Here is a 17,500-nt window from a genome sequence, read left to right as displayed (position 1 = left end):
GTAGATGGAGATGATAATGATGTGTGTGTGTGTGTGTGATGATGATAATGATGTGTGTGTGTGATGATAATAATGATGTGTGTGTGTGATGATAATAATGATGTGTGTGTGTGATGATGATAATGATGTGTGTGTGATGATGATAATGATGTGTGTGTGTGTGTGTGTAGATGGAGATGGCAGTCGCTCCGATGTGTAGGCGAGTGTCCGAGTTGGGAAAGTCGTACCGGATGCTTCGATCCTTCAGGTGCGTTTGTTTTCTCCACCTCTGTTGACGTTGTCGTCTCAAACGCTCTGAAACGGTGACGCGTCTCTGGCCCGGTGTGTCCAGACCGCTGCTGTTCCAGACCAGCGCTCTGGTCAGCGCCAGCCCGGCCGTGGGGGAGCTGATCCCCTTCAGCACGCTGCTGCACTTCCTGTTCTCCAGGGCGCCGCCCGAGCTGCGCTCGCCCCACCAGGTGGTGTACTCACCTGTAGCGTCGGTGTGTAGCGTCGGTGTGTAGTAACAGTGTGTGTCTCAGAGGGCCGAGTGGTCAGTGGCGAGGTACTCTCAGTGGCTGGACGACCATCCGTCAGAGAGAGACCGGCTGGCGCTCATCAGGTCAGTGTGGCGCCCTCTGGCGGCCGCGCCTCACACGACACATTGAAACTTTGATGGATGAAACTATAATAACTAGTAATGACCGCGTCAGGGGTTCACTGGAGGCGTACGTGCAGTCGGTCAGAGCTCGCCAGGGCAAGGAGTTCGCGCCCATCTATCCCATAATGCTGCAGCTGCTGCAGAGAGCATCCAGCGCCTGAAGGTCAGTGACTTTTATTTTGAAGGAATCAGATCATAATATTGAATTATATTGTTTGTTTTTTTCAGCCTTACGTTATTTATTTCAATCATTAAAAAGAAAAATGGATTTGTTTTGTTTATTAATTCAATTATTTTTAGGATATATTTTAAAATAAATTATCTTTTGTACATATTTTTATTCTCATTCCAATAATTTGGTTATTTTTTTTCTAAATTAAAAGATTTTTAATGTATATCGTTTTAAATTTAAATTTAATGAGGAATTAAAACAATTTTGAATATATTTAATTTTTACCTAAAAAATGGCTGAAACACATTGAATTTAAAACAATACACTTTAAAATATATATTTTTTTTAATTACCAAATTATTGGGATAAGAATTTAAAAATATGTACAAAATAATTTATTTTAAAATATATATAAATAATTGAATTAATAAACAAAACGATTGAAATAAATAACGTAAGGCTTTAAAAAAAACAATATAAAAAAAGTAAAAATGAAATATATTCAAAATTGTTTTAATTTCTCAATTGTTTTAACTCAAAATTAAATGTTAATGTTTTGATTCAGTCTTAAATTTATGGAAATAAATAACAATTAAACAATGTTTTAAATAATTAAAAGTTTTCAATTATTTTCTTTCCATAGTTTTTTCTAAGACTGAATTAAAACAAAGAGTTTAGAAACATTTGTTTAAACGATGTTTAATAACAAACTGTGTAAATATTATTTATCCTTTATATATAAATGAATTAAATGATATAAATCCATCACTTCAGTCAAATAAACCTTTGAAATGTTAAATTAAGTCCAGATTCTTCAGAGAAGATGAGGTTTATTTAGACACACACAGACACACACACACACACACACACACACTCACACACACACACACACACTCACACCGGCCACTTCCACTGATTGGCCGGCGCCTCGTCCACCAGCGCCTCCCAGGGCTTCCACTGGTTCATCTTCCTGGCGAGCGCCAGCTCACACTCGGCCTGGAAGATCACCTCCTCGATCTGCCCGCAGTCGATCTTCTGCTGCAGCTTCTCCACGTCGGCCTCCTGAGGAACACAACATCAGCGGTTGCCGTGGCGACGCGTCACCGTCCTTCAACCCACCGCCTTGACGTGAGCGAAGCGCTCGCCGACCAGCTGCTCCGTGTACTTCCTGTACGCCGCCTCCGGGGGCATCGTCTGCACCGAGGCCAGGATCTTGGAGTAGAGGATCCGGAGACGCTGCAGGAGAAGAAGAGTCAGGACCGGCAGAGACACACACCGGGTCCGAGGCTCACCTCGTGAGGGTTCTGGGCCACGGCCAGACCCACCAGGCCCGTCGTCTGCAGGAGAAGAATAAACGTTTGTGGATCAACTTCCTGTCGTTTCTCTTGTTTGTCCACAACTATAAACACTCTTGTTCTTTTGTTCACGGGTTGGTTTAAATAAAGTTCAGCTTCAAACTGTCAAATCAATTTAAGGAACACGTAAAGAAAGAGAAACATCAGTTGAAGAGGCAGAAACCTCAAGCAGAACCAGACTCGTGAAGGATCGTCTGCTGCGTCTAGAACTAGAGATCGTTACTCGTTCCTTAACTTAAACTTAACTTAAACTTAAACTAGAAAACACCGACGTTCACTCGAGCCACAATCACGAGGGTCGTTCCCACAATGCACTGCGGTGGTGCTTGAAAAACACGTCCTCAAGGTGGCAGTAATGAGTCGAAGTTATGTTTCCGACCAAAGAAGAAGAAATTATTTGTATTATTTATTTTACTTAAAAAGGTTGAAACTTGGATCTGAACTAATGATGCAAATCAGTTTTTTTTCCTGTTGTTAAAAGTATAAACATAAAAATCATAATATAAATCATGTAAAATAACGTCTAAAAACATTCGTCTGTAGTGACGCGTCATGACCAGTAGATGTCGTTGAACTAAACAATCCACGCGTTAGTTTGTCAAACTTTACAAGTATTTTAATGAATTAAAGGCAAAAGAGAAACAAAACAACAGCAAATATAGAAAGTTAAACGTAAATAAACTCTTGTATTATTAATTCTATGTTGTCATTAGTGTTTGTTGAGATAAAGATCCAGGATATTCTGAGCTTTAATAAGTTTTATTTTAAGTGAACGTGTGAAGATGTTTCATTTATTTATTCCCTCCGTGTGACGTCATAGCAAGCGTCAGCTAAAACAACGTGACGTCATAGAATAAACTCAGATATTACACAGTCAGAGTAAACCTGAGACTATTTTTTTTAACCATTTAAGAACATTTTAAACTAACAACACATTTGTTTTTCTGAACATTTTACTTTCAAATGTATTTAATGTCAAACAACATTGAAGGAACTAAATATATTTAACAATAATAAATAAAGGACGGAACTAAACTAACAACAAAGTCTAATGTATATTATTATAAATGTTTAAACAACTTTAATATATTGTTAATAACATTTATTTGATGAGTAAAAACGTATAGATTCAAATATTAAATCACGGTTTCGTTCATAAAAAGAATGAAAAATAATTTAATATTTTGATTTTAAGACTCGAAAAACAAAAACACTGATCGACACTTTATACCATTTTCTTTGTGTTTTGTATTTAATTCCGGAAATTCTTTAAATACATTTAATTATATTCCATTTATTTCAAACGCTGGACAATAACAATGATACTCTTTCATCTTGAATACAAGTTACAACTAACGTTACTTATCGAGTTCAACTGATACAATATTATAAATATAAAAACAATTATAATTGATGATTTCTCAACGTTTAAACGTCAATATATGTCGTTTACTCGTCAGAGGACAGTAGCTGCAGCTAACATGCTAACATGCTAACATGCTAACACATCATTTAAACCTGAACCATCGACGAAACACGATCATGACGTTGATCGATAACATGATTTAATTCTGTTCTGACGTGTTTTTAAGGCTCGTGTGGACGCGTTACTGCAGTTTAATCGTGTTTAATCGTGACCTCTACACGCACCTTCTTCAAGAGTCCAGACATCGCTGCTGCTGCTGCTTCCGGGGTCGCTTGTGACGTCAGAGGGACGCTCCTCTATTTGTCCACCAGAGGGCAGCAGAGCTTCAGTGAGCAGACGAGAAACGTGACTTCAATTATTAAAATAAAATAAATCAAGAACGACTTTTGTAACTAATTATCCCAAAAATATCCAATTTACAACAGAAACATTAAAATATTACACATATAGAAGATTAATTATTTCGTTTCACCTAAAACTATATATAAAATAAATACATTATGACGATGATTTGTGAGCCGCACGTGCGTAAAAACTAAATGTCAATTTATTTTTTTGACATTTTTAAATAAAATATTTCCATTGTTGTTTTTTTGAGCTCGACGGATGTGACGTAGCGTGTAAACACGGGAGTGTAAAGTATGAGTTCGCTGAGTGTGTGAGCGACGTTTAAGCGTAAAACACGACACTTTCACAACGTTAACATTTCGACGCATAAATTGATCCTTATCGTGTAAAAAACAATTAAAAATAAAGATAAAAGAAAACGTTTAAATCAGTTTCCTGCTTAAAGTGTTTCTTCTTCGTGTTCTCAATCAGCAGATGACCGGCATCAGGTCGCCACCTAGTGTTCTGGTGTACGAACAGCAACAGGTGTCAAAGTTCATTTATTGACTCATTTAAGGATAAAAAAACTGAGACTTTATTGTATTTAAAATGTGTTTTTAAGTCTCACAGCTTCGCCATCAAAACACGTCTTTGGAGTTCAGTGACGTATTTACCGTAAAGACTAAACTATCGCGCAAAACACTTTAGAAGACGCTCGATGAAGAACGTTTTAAATATATAATAGTATTTTATCGTCTACTTCGCTGGAGTTCAATCCCCGCGGCGGCTCCGTTACAGGTCGACAGAAGATCAGAAGCCGGTCCACCTGGGTCTGCCCCGTGGTCTCCTCCCACCCGACCGTCGTGTCATAAATCTGGTGGTTTTGGTTTGAATCGGACAAAGAGAAACAAACGCTTCTGGAAAAATCATTTTAATGGGTTTTGACGGAGAAACATCTACAGTAAAAAACAAAAGGTATAAAAATATATTACACATCTGAGTTATTTACAAACGTCTAACAACGAGTCTAACTAGTTCCTACGATGTTTCTCACTACAGGTCACACCCGACGCCTGCTGGACCTGCTGGACCCTCTGGACCCTCTGGACCCTCTGGACCCTCTGGACCCTCTGGACCCTCTGGACCCTCTGGACCCTCTGGAGCTGCTGAGGGTTCCAGGCCCGCCCTCAGAAGAACATCCTGCAGGTGAGAAGATCCAGGTGTTAGCGTCTGGAGGGTCACCTGTGCCTCACCGGCAGGTGTTTGTATGGAGGGTCACCAGTGACTCACCTGCAGGTGTTTATATGGAGGGTCACCTGTGCCTCACCGGCAGGTGTTTGTATGGAGGGTCACCTGTGCCTCACCGGCAGGTGTTTGTATGGAGGGTCACCAGTGACTCACCTGCAGGTGTTTATATGGAGGGTCACCTGTGACTCACCTACAAATGTTTATATGGAGGGTAACCTGTGCCTCACCTGCAGGTGTTTGTATGGAGGGTCACCAGTGCCTCACCTGCAGGTGTTTATATGGAGGGTCACCTGTGACTCACCTACAAATGTTTATATGGAGGGTAACCTGTGACTCACCTGCAGGTGTTTGTATGGAGGGTCACCTGTGCCTCACCTGCAGGTGTTTGTATGGAGGGTCACCTGTGCCTCACCAGCAGGTGTTTGTATGGAGGGTCACCAGTGACTCACCTGCAGGTGTTTGAATCGAGGGTCACCAGTGACTCACCTGCAGGTGTTTGTATTGAGGGTCACCTGAGACTCACCTGCAGGTGTTTGAATCAAGGGTCACCAGTGACTCACCTGCAGGTGTTTGTATGGAGGGTCACCAGTGACTCACCTGCAGGTGTTTGAATCAAGGGTCACCAGTGACTCACCTGCAGGTGTTTGTATGGAGGGTCACCAGTGACTCACCTGCAGGTGTTTGTATGGAGGGTCACCAGTGACTCACCTGCAGGTGTTTGTATGGAGGGTCACCAGTGACTCACCTGCAGGTGTTTGAATCAAGGGTCACCAGTGACTCACCTGCAGGTGTTTGTATGGAGGGTCACCAGTGACTCACCTGCAGGTGTTTGAATCGAGGGTCACCAGTGACTCACCTGCAGGTGTTTGAATCAAGGGTCACCTGTGCCTCACCTGCAGGTGTTTGTATGGAGGGTCACCTGTGACTCACCAGCAGGTGTTTGAATCGAGGGTCACCAGTGACTCACCTGCAGGTGTTTGAATCGAGGGTCACCAGTGACTCACCTGCAGGTGTTTGTATGGAGGGTCACCTGAGACTCACCTGCAGATGTTTGAATCGAGGGTCACCAGTGACTCACCTGCAGATGTTGGGGTCCAGCAGGACGGCCGTGTCCGTGGGCAGCTTGGACAGGTGAACCACTTTAGTTTTCTGCTGCAGTCTCTCGCTCTCGTTCACCCAAACATCAGGGAGACTGAGGACAAAAACAAAAGGTCAAAGGTCAAGTTAGGAAACTGATCATTCATAGTTTTACTCACATGTCTTCAGGCGTCCAGTGTAGAAGAAGCTTGACTTTCCCAGAATCCTCCTTTCTTCTGGCTATCACCTGAAACATGAGTTGACCAATCATGATGAAGGGGCGTGGCCAGAGTGATGGATTAGCACTTTCTTTTACACTCCTTCAGCTGCTGTGTGTGTAGTTGTGTGTGTGTAGTTGTGTGAAGGCGTGTGCATGTGTGTGTGTGTAGTTGTGTACGTGTGTATGTGTTGTCGTGTATGTGTGTAGTAGTGTACGTGTAGTCGTGTGCGTGTGTAGTTGTGTACGTGTGTAGGTGTAGTCGTGTACTTGTGTAGTTGTGTACGTGTAGTCGTGTGCGTGTGTGTGTGTAGTTGTGTACGTGTGTGTGTGTAGTTGTGTGAAGGCGTGTGCATGTGTGTATAGTTGTGTGTGTGTATGTGTAGTCGTGTACGTGTGTAGTTGTGTACGTGTAGTCGTGTGCATGTGTGTGGGTGGTAGTCGTGTACGTGTGTATGTGTAGTCGTGTACGTGTAGTCGTGTGCGTGTGTGTGTGTAGTTGTGTACGTGTGTGTGTGTAGTTGTGTGAAGGCGTGTGCATGTGTGTATAGTTGTGTACGTGTGTATGTGTAGTTGTGTACGTGTAGTTGTGTACGTGTAATCGTGTGCATGTGTGTGTGTTTAGTTGTGTACGTGTATATGTGTAGTCGTGTACCTGTGTAGTCTTGTACGTGTAGTCGTGTGCATGTGTGTGTGTAGTCGTGTGCGTGTGTGTAGTTGTGTACGTGTGTGTGTGTAGTTGTGTGAAGGCGTGTGCATGTGTGTATAGTTGTGTGTGTGTAGTTGTGTACGTGTGTATGTGTAGTCGTGTATGTGTGTGTGTAGTTGTATGTGTGTAGTTGTGTGAAGGCGTGTGCATGTGTGTGTGTAGTTGTGTATATGTGTATGTGTAGTCGTGTACGTGTGTAGTAGTGTATGTGTAGTCGTGTGCATGTGTAGTTGTGTGAAGGCGTGTGCATGTGTGTGTGTGTAGTTGTGTACGTGTGTATGTGTAGTCGTGTACATTTGTAGTTGTGTACGTGTGTATGTGTAGTCGTGTACATGTGTAGTTGTGTACGTGTGTATGTGTAGTCGTGTACATGTGTAGTTGTGTACGTGTAATCGTGTGCATGTGTGTGTGTAGTTGTGTACGTGTAGTTGTGTAGTTGTGTACGTGTGTATGTGTAGTCGTGTACCTGTGTAGTTGTGTACGTGTAGTCGTGTGCGTGTGTAGTTGTGTACATGTGTGTGTGTAGTTGTGTATGTGTGTAGTTGTGTACATGTGTGTGTGTAGTTGTGTATGTGTGTGTGTGTAGTTGTGTGAAGGCGTGCGCATGTGTGTGTAAATCTGTAAATGCGTGTGCACGTGTGTGTGTAAATGTGCACGTGTGTGTGAGTGTGTGTGTGTAGTTGTGTATGTGTGTGTGTGTAGATGTGTGAAGGCGTGTGCATGTGTGTGTAAATCTGTAAATGCGTGTGCACGTGTGTGTGTAAATGTGCACGTGTGTGTGAGTGTGTGTGTGTGTGTGTAGTTGTGTATGTGTGTAGATGTGTGAAGGCGTGTGCATGTGTGTGTAAATCTGTAAATGCGTGTGCACGTGTGTGTGTAAATGTGCACGTGTGTGTGCGTGTGTGTGTTCTCACCGTGCTGTGGAACACAACACTGTGTCCGTTGCCGAGGCTCTCGATGTGTGTAACCAGGTTCAGACAAATGGCTCGATGACGGATGGCGTCCATCGTCTGAGCGTCGAAGAAGTCGTGAGGTCGAGCTGCACAAACAAAGACAGTCACACACGTGTGTGTAGACATGTGTGTAGATGTGTGTGTAGATGTGTGCGACGTACGTAGCGAGCGCCGGTGCTTGTTCTTCATCTTCCTTCTCTTCAGTCCAGCCTTCGACGGCGAATCTTCCTTCACTTTGCTTTGACTCGACATCTTGGATCCGGAGCTGAAGTGAGTCGGGACGTGACGCGCCAGCCCCCCCTGGGAGGCGAAGGTGGCATTGCAGCCGCCGACAACACACTGGACATAACACACCAGTTACACACTGAGCTGTAGCAGGTGTGTGTGTGTGTGTGTGTGTGTGTGTGCGTCACCTTGAAGGGTTTGTCTCCACTGTGTGTCATCATGTGTCTCTGCAGCCAGCTCTGACTGGTGGACGGTGTGTTGTAAACTTTACAACCTTTCCACAAACACACAAACACCTGCAGGAACAACAACATCAGTTTGTTTGTAACCAACGACAACAAATACAAGGTTACATGATGACTCAGCAGATTTAAGATGCACGTGTTACATCATGACTCAGCAGATTTAAGATGCACGTGTTACATGATGACTCAGCAGATTTGAGATGCACGTGTTACATGATGACTCAGCAGATTTAAGATGCACGTGTTACATGATGACTCAGCAGATTTAAGATGCACGTGTTACATGATGACTCAGCAGATTTAAGATGCATGTGTTACATCATGACTCAGAAGATTTAAGATGCACGTGTTACATCATGACTCAGCAGATTTAAGATGCATGTGTTACATCATGACTCAGCAGATTGAAGATGCACGTGTTACATCATGACTCAGCAGATTTAAGATGCACGTGTTACATCATGACTCAGCAGATTTAAGATGCATGTGTTACATCATGACTCAGCAGATTTAAGATGCACGTGTTACATCATGACTCAGCAGATTTAAGATGCACGCGTTACATCATGACTCAGCAGATTTAAGATGCATGTGTTACATCATGACTCAGCAGATTTAAGATGCACGTATTAGATCATGACTGAGCAGATTTAAGATGCACGTGTTACATCACGACTCAGCAGATTTAAGATGCATGTGTTAAATCATGACTGAGCAGATTTAAGATGCACGTGTTACATCACGACTCAGCAGATTTAAGATGCATGTGTTAAATCATGACTCAGCAGATTTAAGATGCACGTGTTACATCACGACTCAGCAGATTTAAGATGCATGTGTTAAATCATGACTGAGCAGATTTAAGATGCACGTGTTACATCATGACTCAGCAGATTTAAGATGCATGTGTTACATCATGACTCAGCAGATTTAAGATGCACGTATTAGATCATGACTGAGCAGATTTAAGATGCACGCGTTACATCACGACTCAGCAGATTTAAGATGCATGTGTTAAATCATGACTGAGCAGATTTAAGATGCACGTGTTACATCATGACTCAGCAGATTTAAGATGCATGTGTTAAATCATGACTCAGCAGGTTTAAGATGCACGTGTTACATCACGACTCAGCAGATTTAAGATGCATGTGTTAAATCATGACTGAGCAGATTTAAGATGCACGTGTTACATCATGACTCAGCAGAGTTAAGATGCATGTGTTACATCATGACTGAGCAGATTTAAGATGCACGTGTTACATCACGACTCAGCAGATTTAAGATGCACGTGTTACATCATGACTCAGCAGATTTAAGATGCATGTGTTACATCATGACTGAGCAGAGTTAAGATGCACGTGTTACATCATGACTCAGCAGAGTTAAGATGCACGTATTACATCATGACTGAGCAGATTTAAGATGCATGTGTTAAATCATGACTCAGCAGATTTAAGATGCACGTGTTACATCACGACTCAGCAGATTTAAGATGCACGTGTTACATCACGACTCAGCAGATTTAAGATGCATGTGTTACATCATGACTGAGCAGAGTTAAGATGCACGTGTTACATCATGACTCAGCAGAGTTAAGATGCACGTGTTACATCATGACTCAGCAGAGTTAAGATGCACGTGTTACATCATGACTCAGCAGAGTTAAGATGCACGTGTTACATCATGACTCAGCAGAGTTAAGATGCACGTGTTACATCATGACTCAGCAGAGTTAAGATGCACGTGTTACATCATGACTCAGCAGATTTAAGATGCACGTGTTACATCATGACTCAGCAGAGTTAAGATGCACGTGTTACATCATGACTCAGCAGAGTTAAGATGCACGTGTTACATCATGACTCAGCAGAGTTAAGATGCACGTATTACATCATGACTGAGCAGATTTAAGATGCATGTGTTACATCATGACTGAGCAGATTTAAGATGCACGTGTTACATCATGACTCAGCAGATTTAAGAAGCGATTGTTAGATGATGACTCAGCAGATTGCAGCGGTGACATCATCACCAGTGGACTCACCCCTCCCCTCTGAGCGTCCACATGTGTGGCCCGGATATGTTCTGCCAGGTCTGGACTGCAGTGGAACAGCAGCTGACAGTGATCCCAGCAGCACGTGTAGTTCAGGGACTTCCTGCTCGACGGCGTTGAACCGTTTCCAGAACCAGCGCCGCCCGCGTGACCGTTGAGCAAGGCTGGAGTGGAGCGACCGCTGGAGGCCGTGCTGTCCATGTCCATCAGAGTGCTGCTGATACTGGACACAAGAGTTCATCTGGTCACATGACAGGAAGTGTTTGCTGCTCTGGAACAACACTTTCAACAAACATGTATCTCTGAGGAGAAATGATTCAGACGCGTCTTCATCACTGTTGCAGCTGCAGATCAACTCGTGGACCAGAACCTCACGTATGACAAGTTTCAATCAGGAATCGAACCAGCAACTCAACTGAGTCATTTGAGTATCTGTGTGGGCGTCATGTGACTCGCGTGATTCATCATCGAGCGAATGACGGTTGACGCTTGTGACGCTTCACAGAAACTGAGAAACATTAGTCGACTCTGAAGAACAGTCTTTACACACACACACACACACACACACACACACACACACACACACACACACACACACACACACACACACACACACACACACACACACACACACACACACACACACACACACACACACACACACACACACACACACACACACACGTGCGCGCACCCGCACCCACCCACCCACACACACACACACACACACACACACACAAACTTTAATGTCCTTCGTTTGAATTTATTGACAAATATTTTGAACAAACTTTATTGTCCTTTTTTTTTACTTTATCAACAAATATTTTGAATAATCTTTATTGTCTTTTTTTTTTAAACTTTATTAACAAATATTTTTAACAAACTTTATTGTATTTTTTTTAAAACTTTATTAACAAATATTTTTAACAAACTTTATTGTCCTTTATTAACAAATATTTTGAACAAACTTTATTGTCCTTTATTTGACTTTATTAATAAATATTTTGAACAAACTTTATTGTCCTTTATTTTTAAACTTTATTGACAAATATTTTGAACAAACTTTATTGTCTTTTTTAAAAAACTTTATTAACAAATATTTTGAACAAACTTTATTGTCTTTTTTAAAAAACTTTATTAACAAATATTTTGAACAAACTTTATTGTCCTTTATTAATAAATATTTTGAACAAACTTTATTGTCCTTTTTTTATTACTTTATTTACAAATATTTTGAACAACATTTATTTTCCTTTTTTTTAAACTTTATTAACAAATATTTTGAACAAACTTTATTGTCCTTTATTAATAAATATTTTGAACAAACTTTATTGTCCTGTTTTTATTACTTTTATTTACAAATATTTTGAACAAAATGTATTTTCCTTTTTTTTATTACTTTATTTACAAATATTTTGAACGAACTTTATTGTCCTTTTTTTTTCTTTATTAACAAATATTTGGAACAACCTTTATTTATATCCAACTATCAAGAATAAAGAAATGTTTGAACTAAACCTCACTACATGATATCAAGGGTTGCTAGTTGGACTCCAGACCCTCACCTGTCCTCCGAGTCCATCCTGCTCAAGGGCTCCCCGTCAGAGGACGTGATCTCCAGACTGGCTCGTCTCTTGACTCCGGCTTTCTTTGTGGGTCCCGCGGGCGGCGATGAGGATCCGCTCCCCTCGTCTCTTTGTTCTGGGCTCAGAACCCTGGATCCCTCCTGCGCGGACTCGGTTCCGCTCGCCAGACTGCCCTGGACCGGACTCTTGCCGGACCCGTCCCCGCCGGGCCCGTCCTGGTTCGTCGAGGCGGGCTCCCGGCGCTCGCTCGCCTCCATGTTGTCGTGGCCCGGGTCCTGTTCGGGGTCCTGTTCGGGGTCCGGCCCGGCCTGCGCTCCAGGACCGGCTCCCGCCGCGGACCCGCTGGACTCGAGCCTGGGTTCGGATCCTTGTTCCGATCCCTCGCTGCTGGTCTGAGCCATGACTGGACGTGTTTTCTAGACTCAAAGTTACCTCCAGACCTTCTTCCTCTTCCTCCTCTTCCTCCTCCTCTCACCCTCTTCCTCACAGCAGGGGTGAGCGCTGACGTCACGGCCCCGCATGGCCGAAGATCGTCTCTTCCCCGCAAGGACTCGCTCGGCAGCCACTCCAGCCTTCAAGGTTTACGATCTTTGTCGCAACGAACGACATCGGTTTGGAAACAACGTCGACGTTATTTGTTTGTTTTCATGTAAAAGTTGCTTCTTCACGAGATCACGTGACGCAACAAACAACGAAGGAGAGAAGACGAGCTTTAGGACGTGAAGGTTCGTGTAGTGACTCATCCTCGCAGCGACAGACGATCTCTGTCATTGTGGCCTCGCAGCTCCACGTGTTCCGACAAACAGAAAAATGATCCGAGGAGAAAAAAAGAAAAAAGTGCTGAAAAGACAAAAATGATGAAAATACTGGAGTGTCGTTGATGTCGCTGCAGCTTCACGACCAGAAGGAGAACTTTTGACCAGATTTGAACGCGTTTTTGTGACGGAAACACTTGTTGATCTGGAACAACATGGAGGTTTATTGTGGGGGTCCAGACCTGAGGGGGTCCAGACCTGAGGGGGTCCAAGGTTCTGCTCACAGTGAGCACCAGGATTTAAGACCTTATTCTTCTTTATTATTATTATTATTATTATTATTTAACTCTTTGTGGAGGAATATTTGACCAGAATTCACTTTATTTTCACTCAGGTTTGAAAGTGAACGTGATTTTATCAGACAAATGTTCACGTGATTCTTAAAGATACTTCATTGTTGTGTTTAAACTCAATTAAAATAGAAAAAAAAACACAAGACTGTGTTTCAGTGAAATATTAAAACTTTGTTTCCTTCAGAGTCAAACTATTTGATTCCACAAACAAATCTCTTGTACAAAAGACAAAAACATGCACAAGTTTACAATAAAACTAATAATTTTGTATTCGATACTTCAATCAATACTTCAATCAATACCTAAACATTTTAACTGATCAATGATTCAGTAGAAAAGTGAATAAATGTTTAAACTTTAAAGTGAATTTAACGTAACAAAACAAATTCTGTACAGCAAATAAAACATCAACATGTGTCTTAATAAGAGTATTTATTATTTTACTCATTTGGTGAGAAATATTTTACCAGAATTATTTTTTTCTCCGGAAAGAAAATCTTTTATTTATGATTAAATTCCGACAAACCTTTGAAACACGTGTTCGTGTAGTTTATCAAATCAATAACAAGTAGTTAGAAAGTATATTAAAAGTACATTAAAAATGATGTATTTATAAATAGTTATTTTCATATTTCGTCCAATACTTTGTCCTTGAACCCAATACTTATGTAGAAAGAGTGATTTCTGCGGTGAAACAAACACAAGAAACTTCTTAAGAACTTCTTAAGAACATCGACATTTATTCCACATGATATAAAACAGATGAATATGAACGTTTGCATATTGATTCTAATAATATTAATAATAAGCTCTTAATATATTCACTCTTTTTTTTCAGTGTGTACATAAATTACTCTAAGTCTTTTCTTTTGTACAGTTTATACAACTTGTTTTTTCTGGGAGATCAAAGTCCTTATTGCTTCGTACGTGTGCTGTTGCTCCTCCTGACCGTCGCGCCTCCTCCTCCTCCTCCTGACCGTCGCGCCTCCTCCTGACCGTCGTGTAAATAAAAACTAGAAAAACATTCACGTACGTTTGTGTCGCAAACATAAATAATCACAGCGTCTGCAAAGAGTGTGAACTCGTGTTCAAACATGGAGGAGCAGCATGAAGTGGTGAAGGTTCTCCTTCTCCTCCTCCTCCTTCCTCCTCCTCCTCACTTCTCCGATGAAGAGGAGCAGACGGATGAGGAGTAGCATGAAGTGGTGGAGGTTCTTCTCCTCCTTCCTCCGATGAAGAGGAGCAGATGGATGAGGAGTAGCATGAAGTGGTGGAGGTTCTTCTCCTCCTCCTCCTTCCTCCGATGAAGAGGAGCAGACGGATGAGGAGCAGCATGAAGTGGTGGAGGTTCTCCTTCTCCTCCTCCTCCTTCCTCCTCCTCCTCACTTCTCCGATGAAGAGGAGCAGACGGATGAGGAGTAGCATGAAGTGGTGGAGGTTCTTCTCCTCCTTCCTCCGATGAAGAGGAGCAGATGGATGAGGAGTAGCATGAAGTGGTGGAGGTTCTTCTCCTCCTCCTCCTTCCTCCGATGAAGAGGAGCAGACGGATGAGGAGTAGCATGAAGTGGTGGAGGTTCTTCTCCTCCTCCTCCTCCTCCTCACTCGTCAGATGAAGAGGAGTAGACGGATGAGGAGCAGAATGAAGTGGTGGAGGAGGTTCTTCTCCTCCTCCTCCTCCTCACTCGTCAGATGAAGAGGCGTAGACGGATGAGGAGCAGAATGAAGTGGTGGAGGAGGTTCTTCTCCTCCTCCTCCTCCTCACTCGTCAGATGAAGAGGAGCAGACGGAGGAGGAGCAGCATGAAGTGGAGGAGGTTCTTCTCTTCCTCCTCACTCGTCAGATGAAGAGGAGCAGACGGAGGAGGAGCAGCATGAAGTGGAGGAGGTTCTCCTCCTCCTCCTCCTCCGATGACGAGGAGCAGACGGAGGAGGAGGAGCAGGCGACGGCCGTGGTTAAGAAAATACTGGTGGTCACTTGAGGAGAGTAAAGCACTGCATGTGTTCTGGTGGATTCACGACTGTACATCTACACCTGGACACACCTGGACACACCTGGACACACCTGGACACACCTGGACACACCTGTCGACAGCGGCGTCTGGTCCAGTCGTCAGGGATGCAAACGTTTCTATAGCAACACGTGTTGATGGAAGCGACAAACGCTGCGTCGGAGGTTTGGATTCTCGCCAGAATCGTTCAAGATCTTTTAACTATTTGTCGTTTTACAACTTTTTGTTCATTCATTCATCGTCTGTGTTGATACAAGTATGTATAGTGATAGTGTAGTAACAAGTATATATGTGTAGTATTGTCCAGTACTTGACTCTGGTGTTGTGATAGTGTAGTAACATTTGTGTATTATTGTCCAGTACTTGACTCTGGTGTTGTGATAGTGTAGTAACAAGTATATATGTGTAGTATTGTCCAGTACTTGACTCTGGTGTTGTGATAGTGTAGTAACAAGTATATATGTGTAGTATTGTCCAGTACTTGACTCTGGTGTTGTGATAGTGTAGTAACAAGTATATATGTGTAGTATTGTCCAGTACTTGACTCTGGTGTTGTGATAGTGTAGTAACAAGTATATATGTGTAGTATTGTCTAGTACTTGACTCTGGTGTTGTGATAGTGTAGTAACAAGTATATATGTGTAGTATTGTCTAGTACTTGACTCTGGTGTTGTGATAGTGTAGTAACATTTGTGTATTATTGTCCAGTACTTGACTCTGGTGTTGTGATAGTGTAGTAACAAGTATATATGTGTAGTATTGTCCAGTACTTGACTCTGGTGTTGTGATAGTGTAGTAACAAGTATATATGTGTAGTATTGTCCAGTACTTGACTCTGGTGTTGTGATAGTGTAGTAACAAGTATATATGTGTAGTATTGTCCAGTACTTGACTCTGGTGTTGTGATAGTGTAGTATTGTGCAGTACTTGACTCTGGTGTTGTGATAGTGTAGTAACAAATATATATGTGTAGTATTGTCCAGTACTTGACTCTGGTGTTGTGATAGTGTAGTAACAAGTATATATGTGTAGTATTGTCCAGTACTTGACTCTGGTGTTGTAGTATTTACAGACCACATGACTCTTGACGAAGTCGTAACTGCTTTCATTTGTTGAATCAATGTATCCTCTCGTCCTCAGTCATCATTCTTCCTTTAGCTGTGGAGGACGTAATGACTGCTGCCATCTAGAGGCCGGAAGTTAGTCATCCTCCTGAGACTCAGTGTAGAGCTGTAGCTCCGTCACTAGTTACTGGACGACGATCAAATCACTCTGGCAGGGGAATGTTTGCTGGATCAGCAGACGATGAACGAAGCTAAACAAACGACTGTAGTTAAAAGATCCTGACTCTGTACGTCTCTGGAGTCTCCTCCGGGTGGACGCGCTCCTCCGGTGCTCCCCCTGGTGGTCATGTAACAGTAGTGTCATGTTGTAAACGCAGGAAGACGCTGGTAGAACTGCTACAGTCGCTCTACAGGACGCCGCCGCCGCCGCCGCCGCCGCTCACGTGTCGTTGCTCAGCATCGTCAGCGTCTGCGCTGCAGGAGACACAGCTGTTAGCTTCCAGCTAATATGTTAGCTCCATGCTTACATGTTGGTTACACGCTAACACATCAGCTCCACACTAACACGTTAGCTGCATGCTAAAGTATTAGCATGCAGCTAACGTGTTACCATGCAGCTAATATGTTAGTGTGGAGCTAATATATAAATGTGCAGCTAATATTTTAACATTAAGCTAATATGTTAGCTCCATGCTTACATGTTAGTTACACATTAATGCATTAGCTCCAAACAAACACATTAGCTGCATGCTAACACATGAGCATGCAGCTAAAGTGTTACCATGCAGCTAACATGTTAGCATGGAGCTAATATATAAATGTGCAGCTAATATGTGAGAATGGAGCTAACATATTAGTGTGCATGCTAACACATTAACTCCACACTAGCACATTAGCTCACACTAACACATTAGTTGCATGCTAATATGTTATCTCTATGCTAATAATTCAATTATTCATACATTTAAAGGTTGAGCTTTTTATTTATTTCATAAAAAGTCACGGTAAAATGAATGATTTATTGTTTTTACATTTATACTTTGATATTCTGTTGTTTGATCGAGTAGTACTTCTATATAAAATA

The 17,500-nt window shown here is 42.3% G+C and overlaps 4 protein-coding genes across 13 annotated transcripts in view; 1 reads left to right on the top strand and 3 right to left on the bottom strand.

Annotated features, from left to right (window-relative positions):
- Positions 1-1,888, top strand: part of cog5 (component of oligomeric golgi complex 5) — a 94,192-nt gene extending 92,304 nt beyond the window's left edge. The window contains exons 19-23 of the mRNA XM_087786204.1: positions 171-247; positions 332-458; positions 522-601; positions 693-803; positions 1,752-1,888. Of these exons, the coding sequence (XP_087642330.1) occupies positions 171-247; positions 332-458; positions 522-601; positions 693-801 (393 nt within the window). The 3' untranslated portion in view covers positions 802-803; positions 1,752-1,888. The remainder of the gene's footprint in view (positions 1-170; positions 248-331; positions 459-521; positions 602-692; positions 804-1,751) is intronic.
- Positions 1,623-3,862, bottom strand: ndufa5 (NADH:ubiquinone oxidoreductase subunit A5). The gene is made up of 4 exons (XM_087786205.1): positions 3,818-3,862; positions 2,105-2,149; positions 1,932-2,048; positions 1,623-1,874 (listed from the first exon to the last, which is right to left on the bottom strand). Exons 1-4 carry the CDS (start codon positions 3,836-3,838, stop codon positions 1,707-1,709), a joined length of 351 nt encoding a protein of 116 aa, XP_087642331.1. The 5' UTR covers positions 3,839-3,862; the 3' UTR covers positions 1,623-1,706.
- Positions 3,863-5,107: 1,245 nt separating this feature from the next.
- On the bottom strand, positions 5,108-12,722 carry LOC148083064 (zinc finger protein aebp2-like). 2 transcript variants are annotated; one of them, XM_087786201.1, is made up of 8 exons: positions 12,216-12,722; positions 10,642-10,873; positions 8,538-8,645; positions 8,286-8,463; positions 8,086-8,210; positions 6,425-6,492; positions 6,253-6,360; positions 5,108-5,126 (listed from the first exon to the last, which is right to left on the bottom strand). In XM_087786201.1, exons 1-8 carry the CDS (start codon positions 12,635-12,637, stop codon positions 5,108-5,110), a joined length of 1,260 nt encoding a protein of 419 aa, XP_087642327.1. In that variant the 5' UTR covers positions 12,638-12,722. The 2 variants fall into 2 exon arrangements, with proteins under 2 accessions (XP_087642327.1, XP_087642329.1); XM_087786203.1 differs by lacking the exon at positions 5,108-5,126 and adding an exon at positions 5,134-5,680 and having other exon boundaries at positions 5,718-6,360.
- A 1,342-nt stretch (positions 12,723-14,064) lies between these two features.
- The window catches only part of plekha5 (pleckstrin homology domain containing A5), a 195,825-nt gene continuing 192,389 nt past the window's right edge, over positions 14,065-17,500 (bottom strand). For 8 of the 9 annotated variants that reach the window (XM_087786192.1, XM_087786193.1, XM_087786197.1 and 5 more), the window contains one exon: positions 14,065-16,885. In XM_087786192.1, coding sequence (XP_087642318.1) covers positions 16,824-16,885 — 62 coding nt within the window. In that variant the 3' untranslated portion in view covers positions 14,065-16,823. Of the gene's footprint in view, positions 16,891-17,500 lie in introns of all 9 variants that reach the window. The other variant, XM_087786194.1, reaches the window with a different exon arrangement.

The sequence above is a fragment of the Callionymus lyra genome, chromosome 3 (genome assembly GCF_982586985.1).
Source record: "Callionymus lyra chromosome 3, fCalLyr1.hap1.1, whole genome shotgun sequence".
Classification (NCBI taxonomy): Eukaryota; Metazoa; Chordata; class Actinopteri; order Syngnathiformes; family Callionymidae; genus Callionymus; species Callionymus lyra.
The sequence above is the reverse complement of the archived record's forward strand: the minus strand, read 5'-3'. Positions and strand labels throughout refer to the sequence as shown.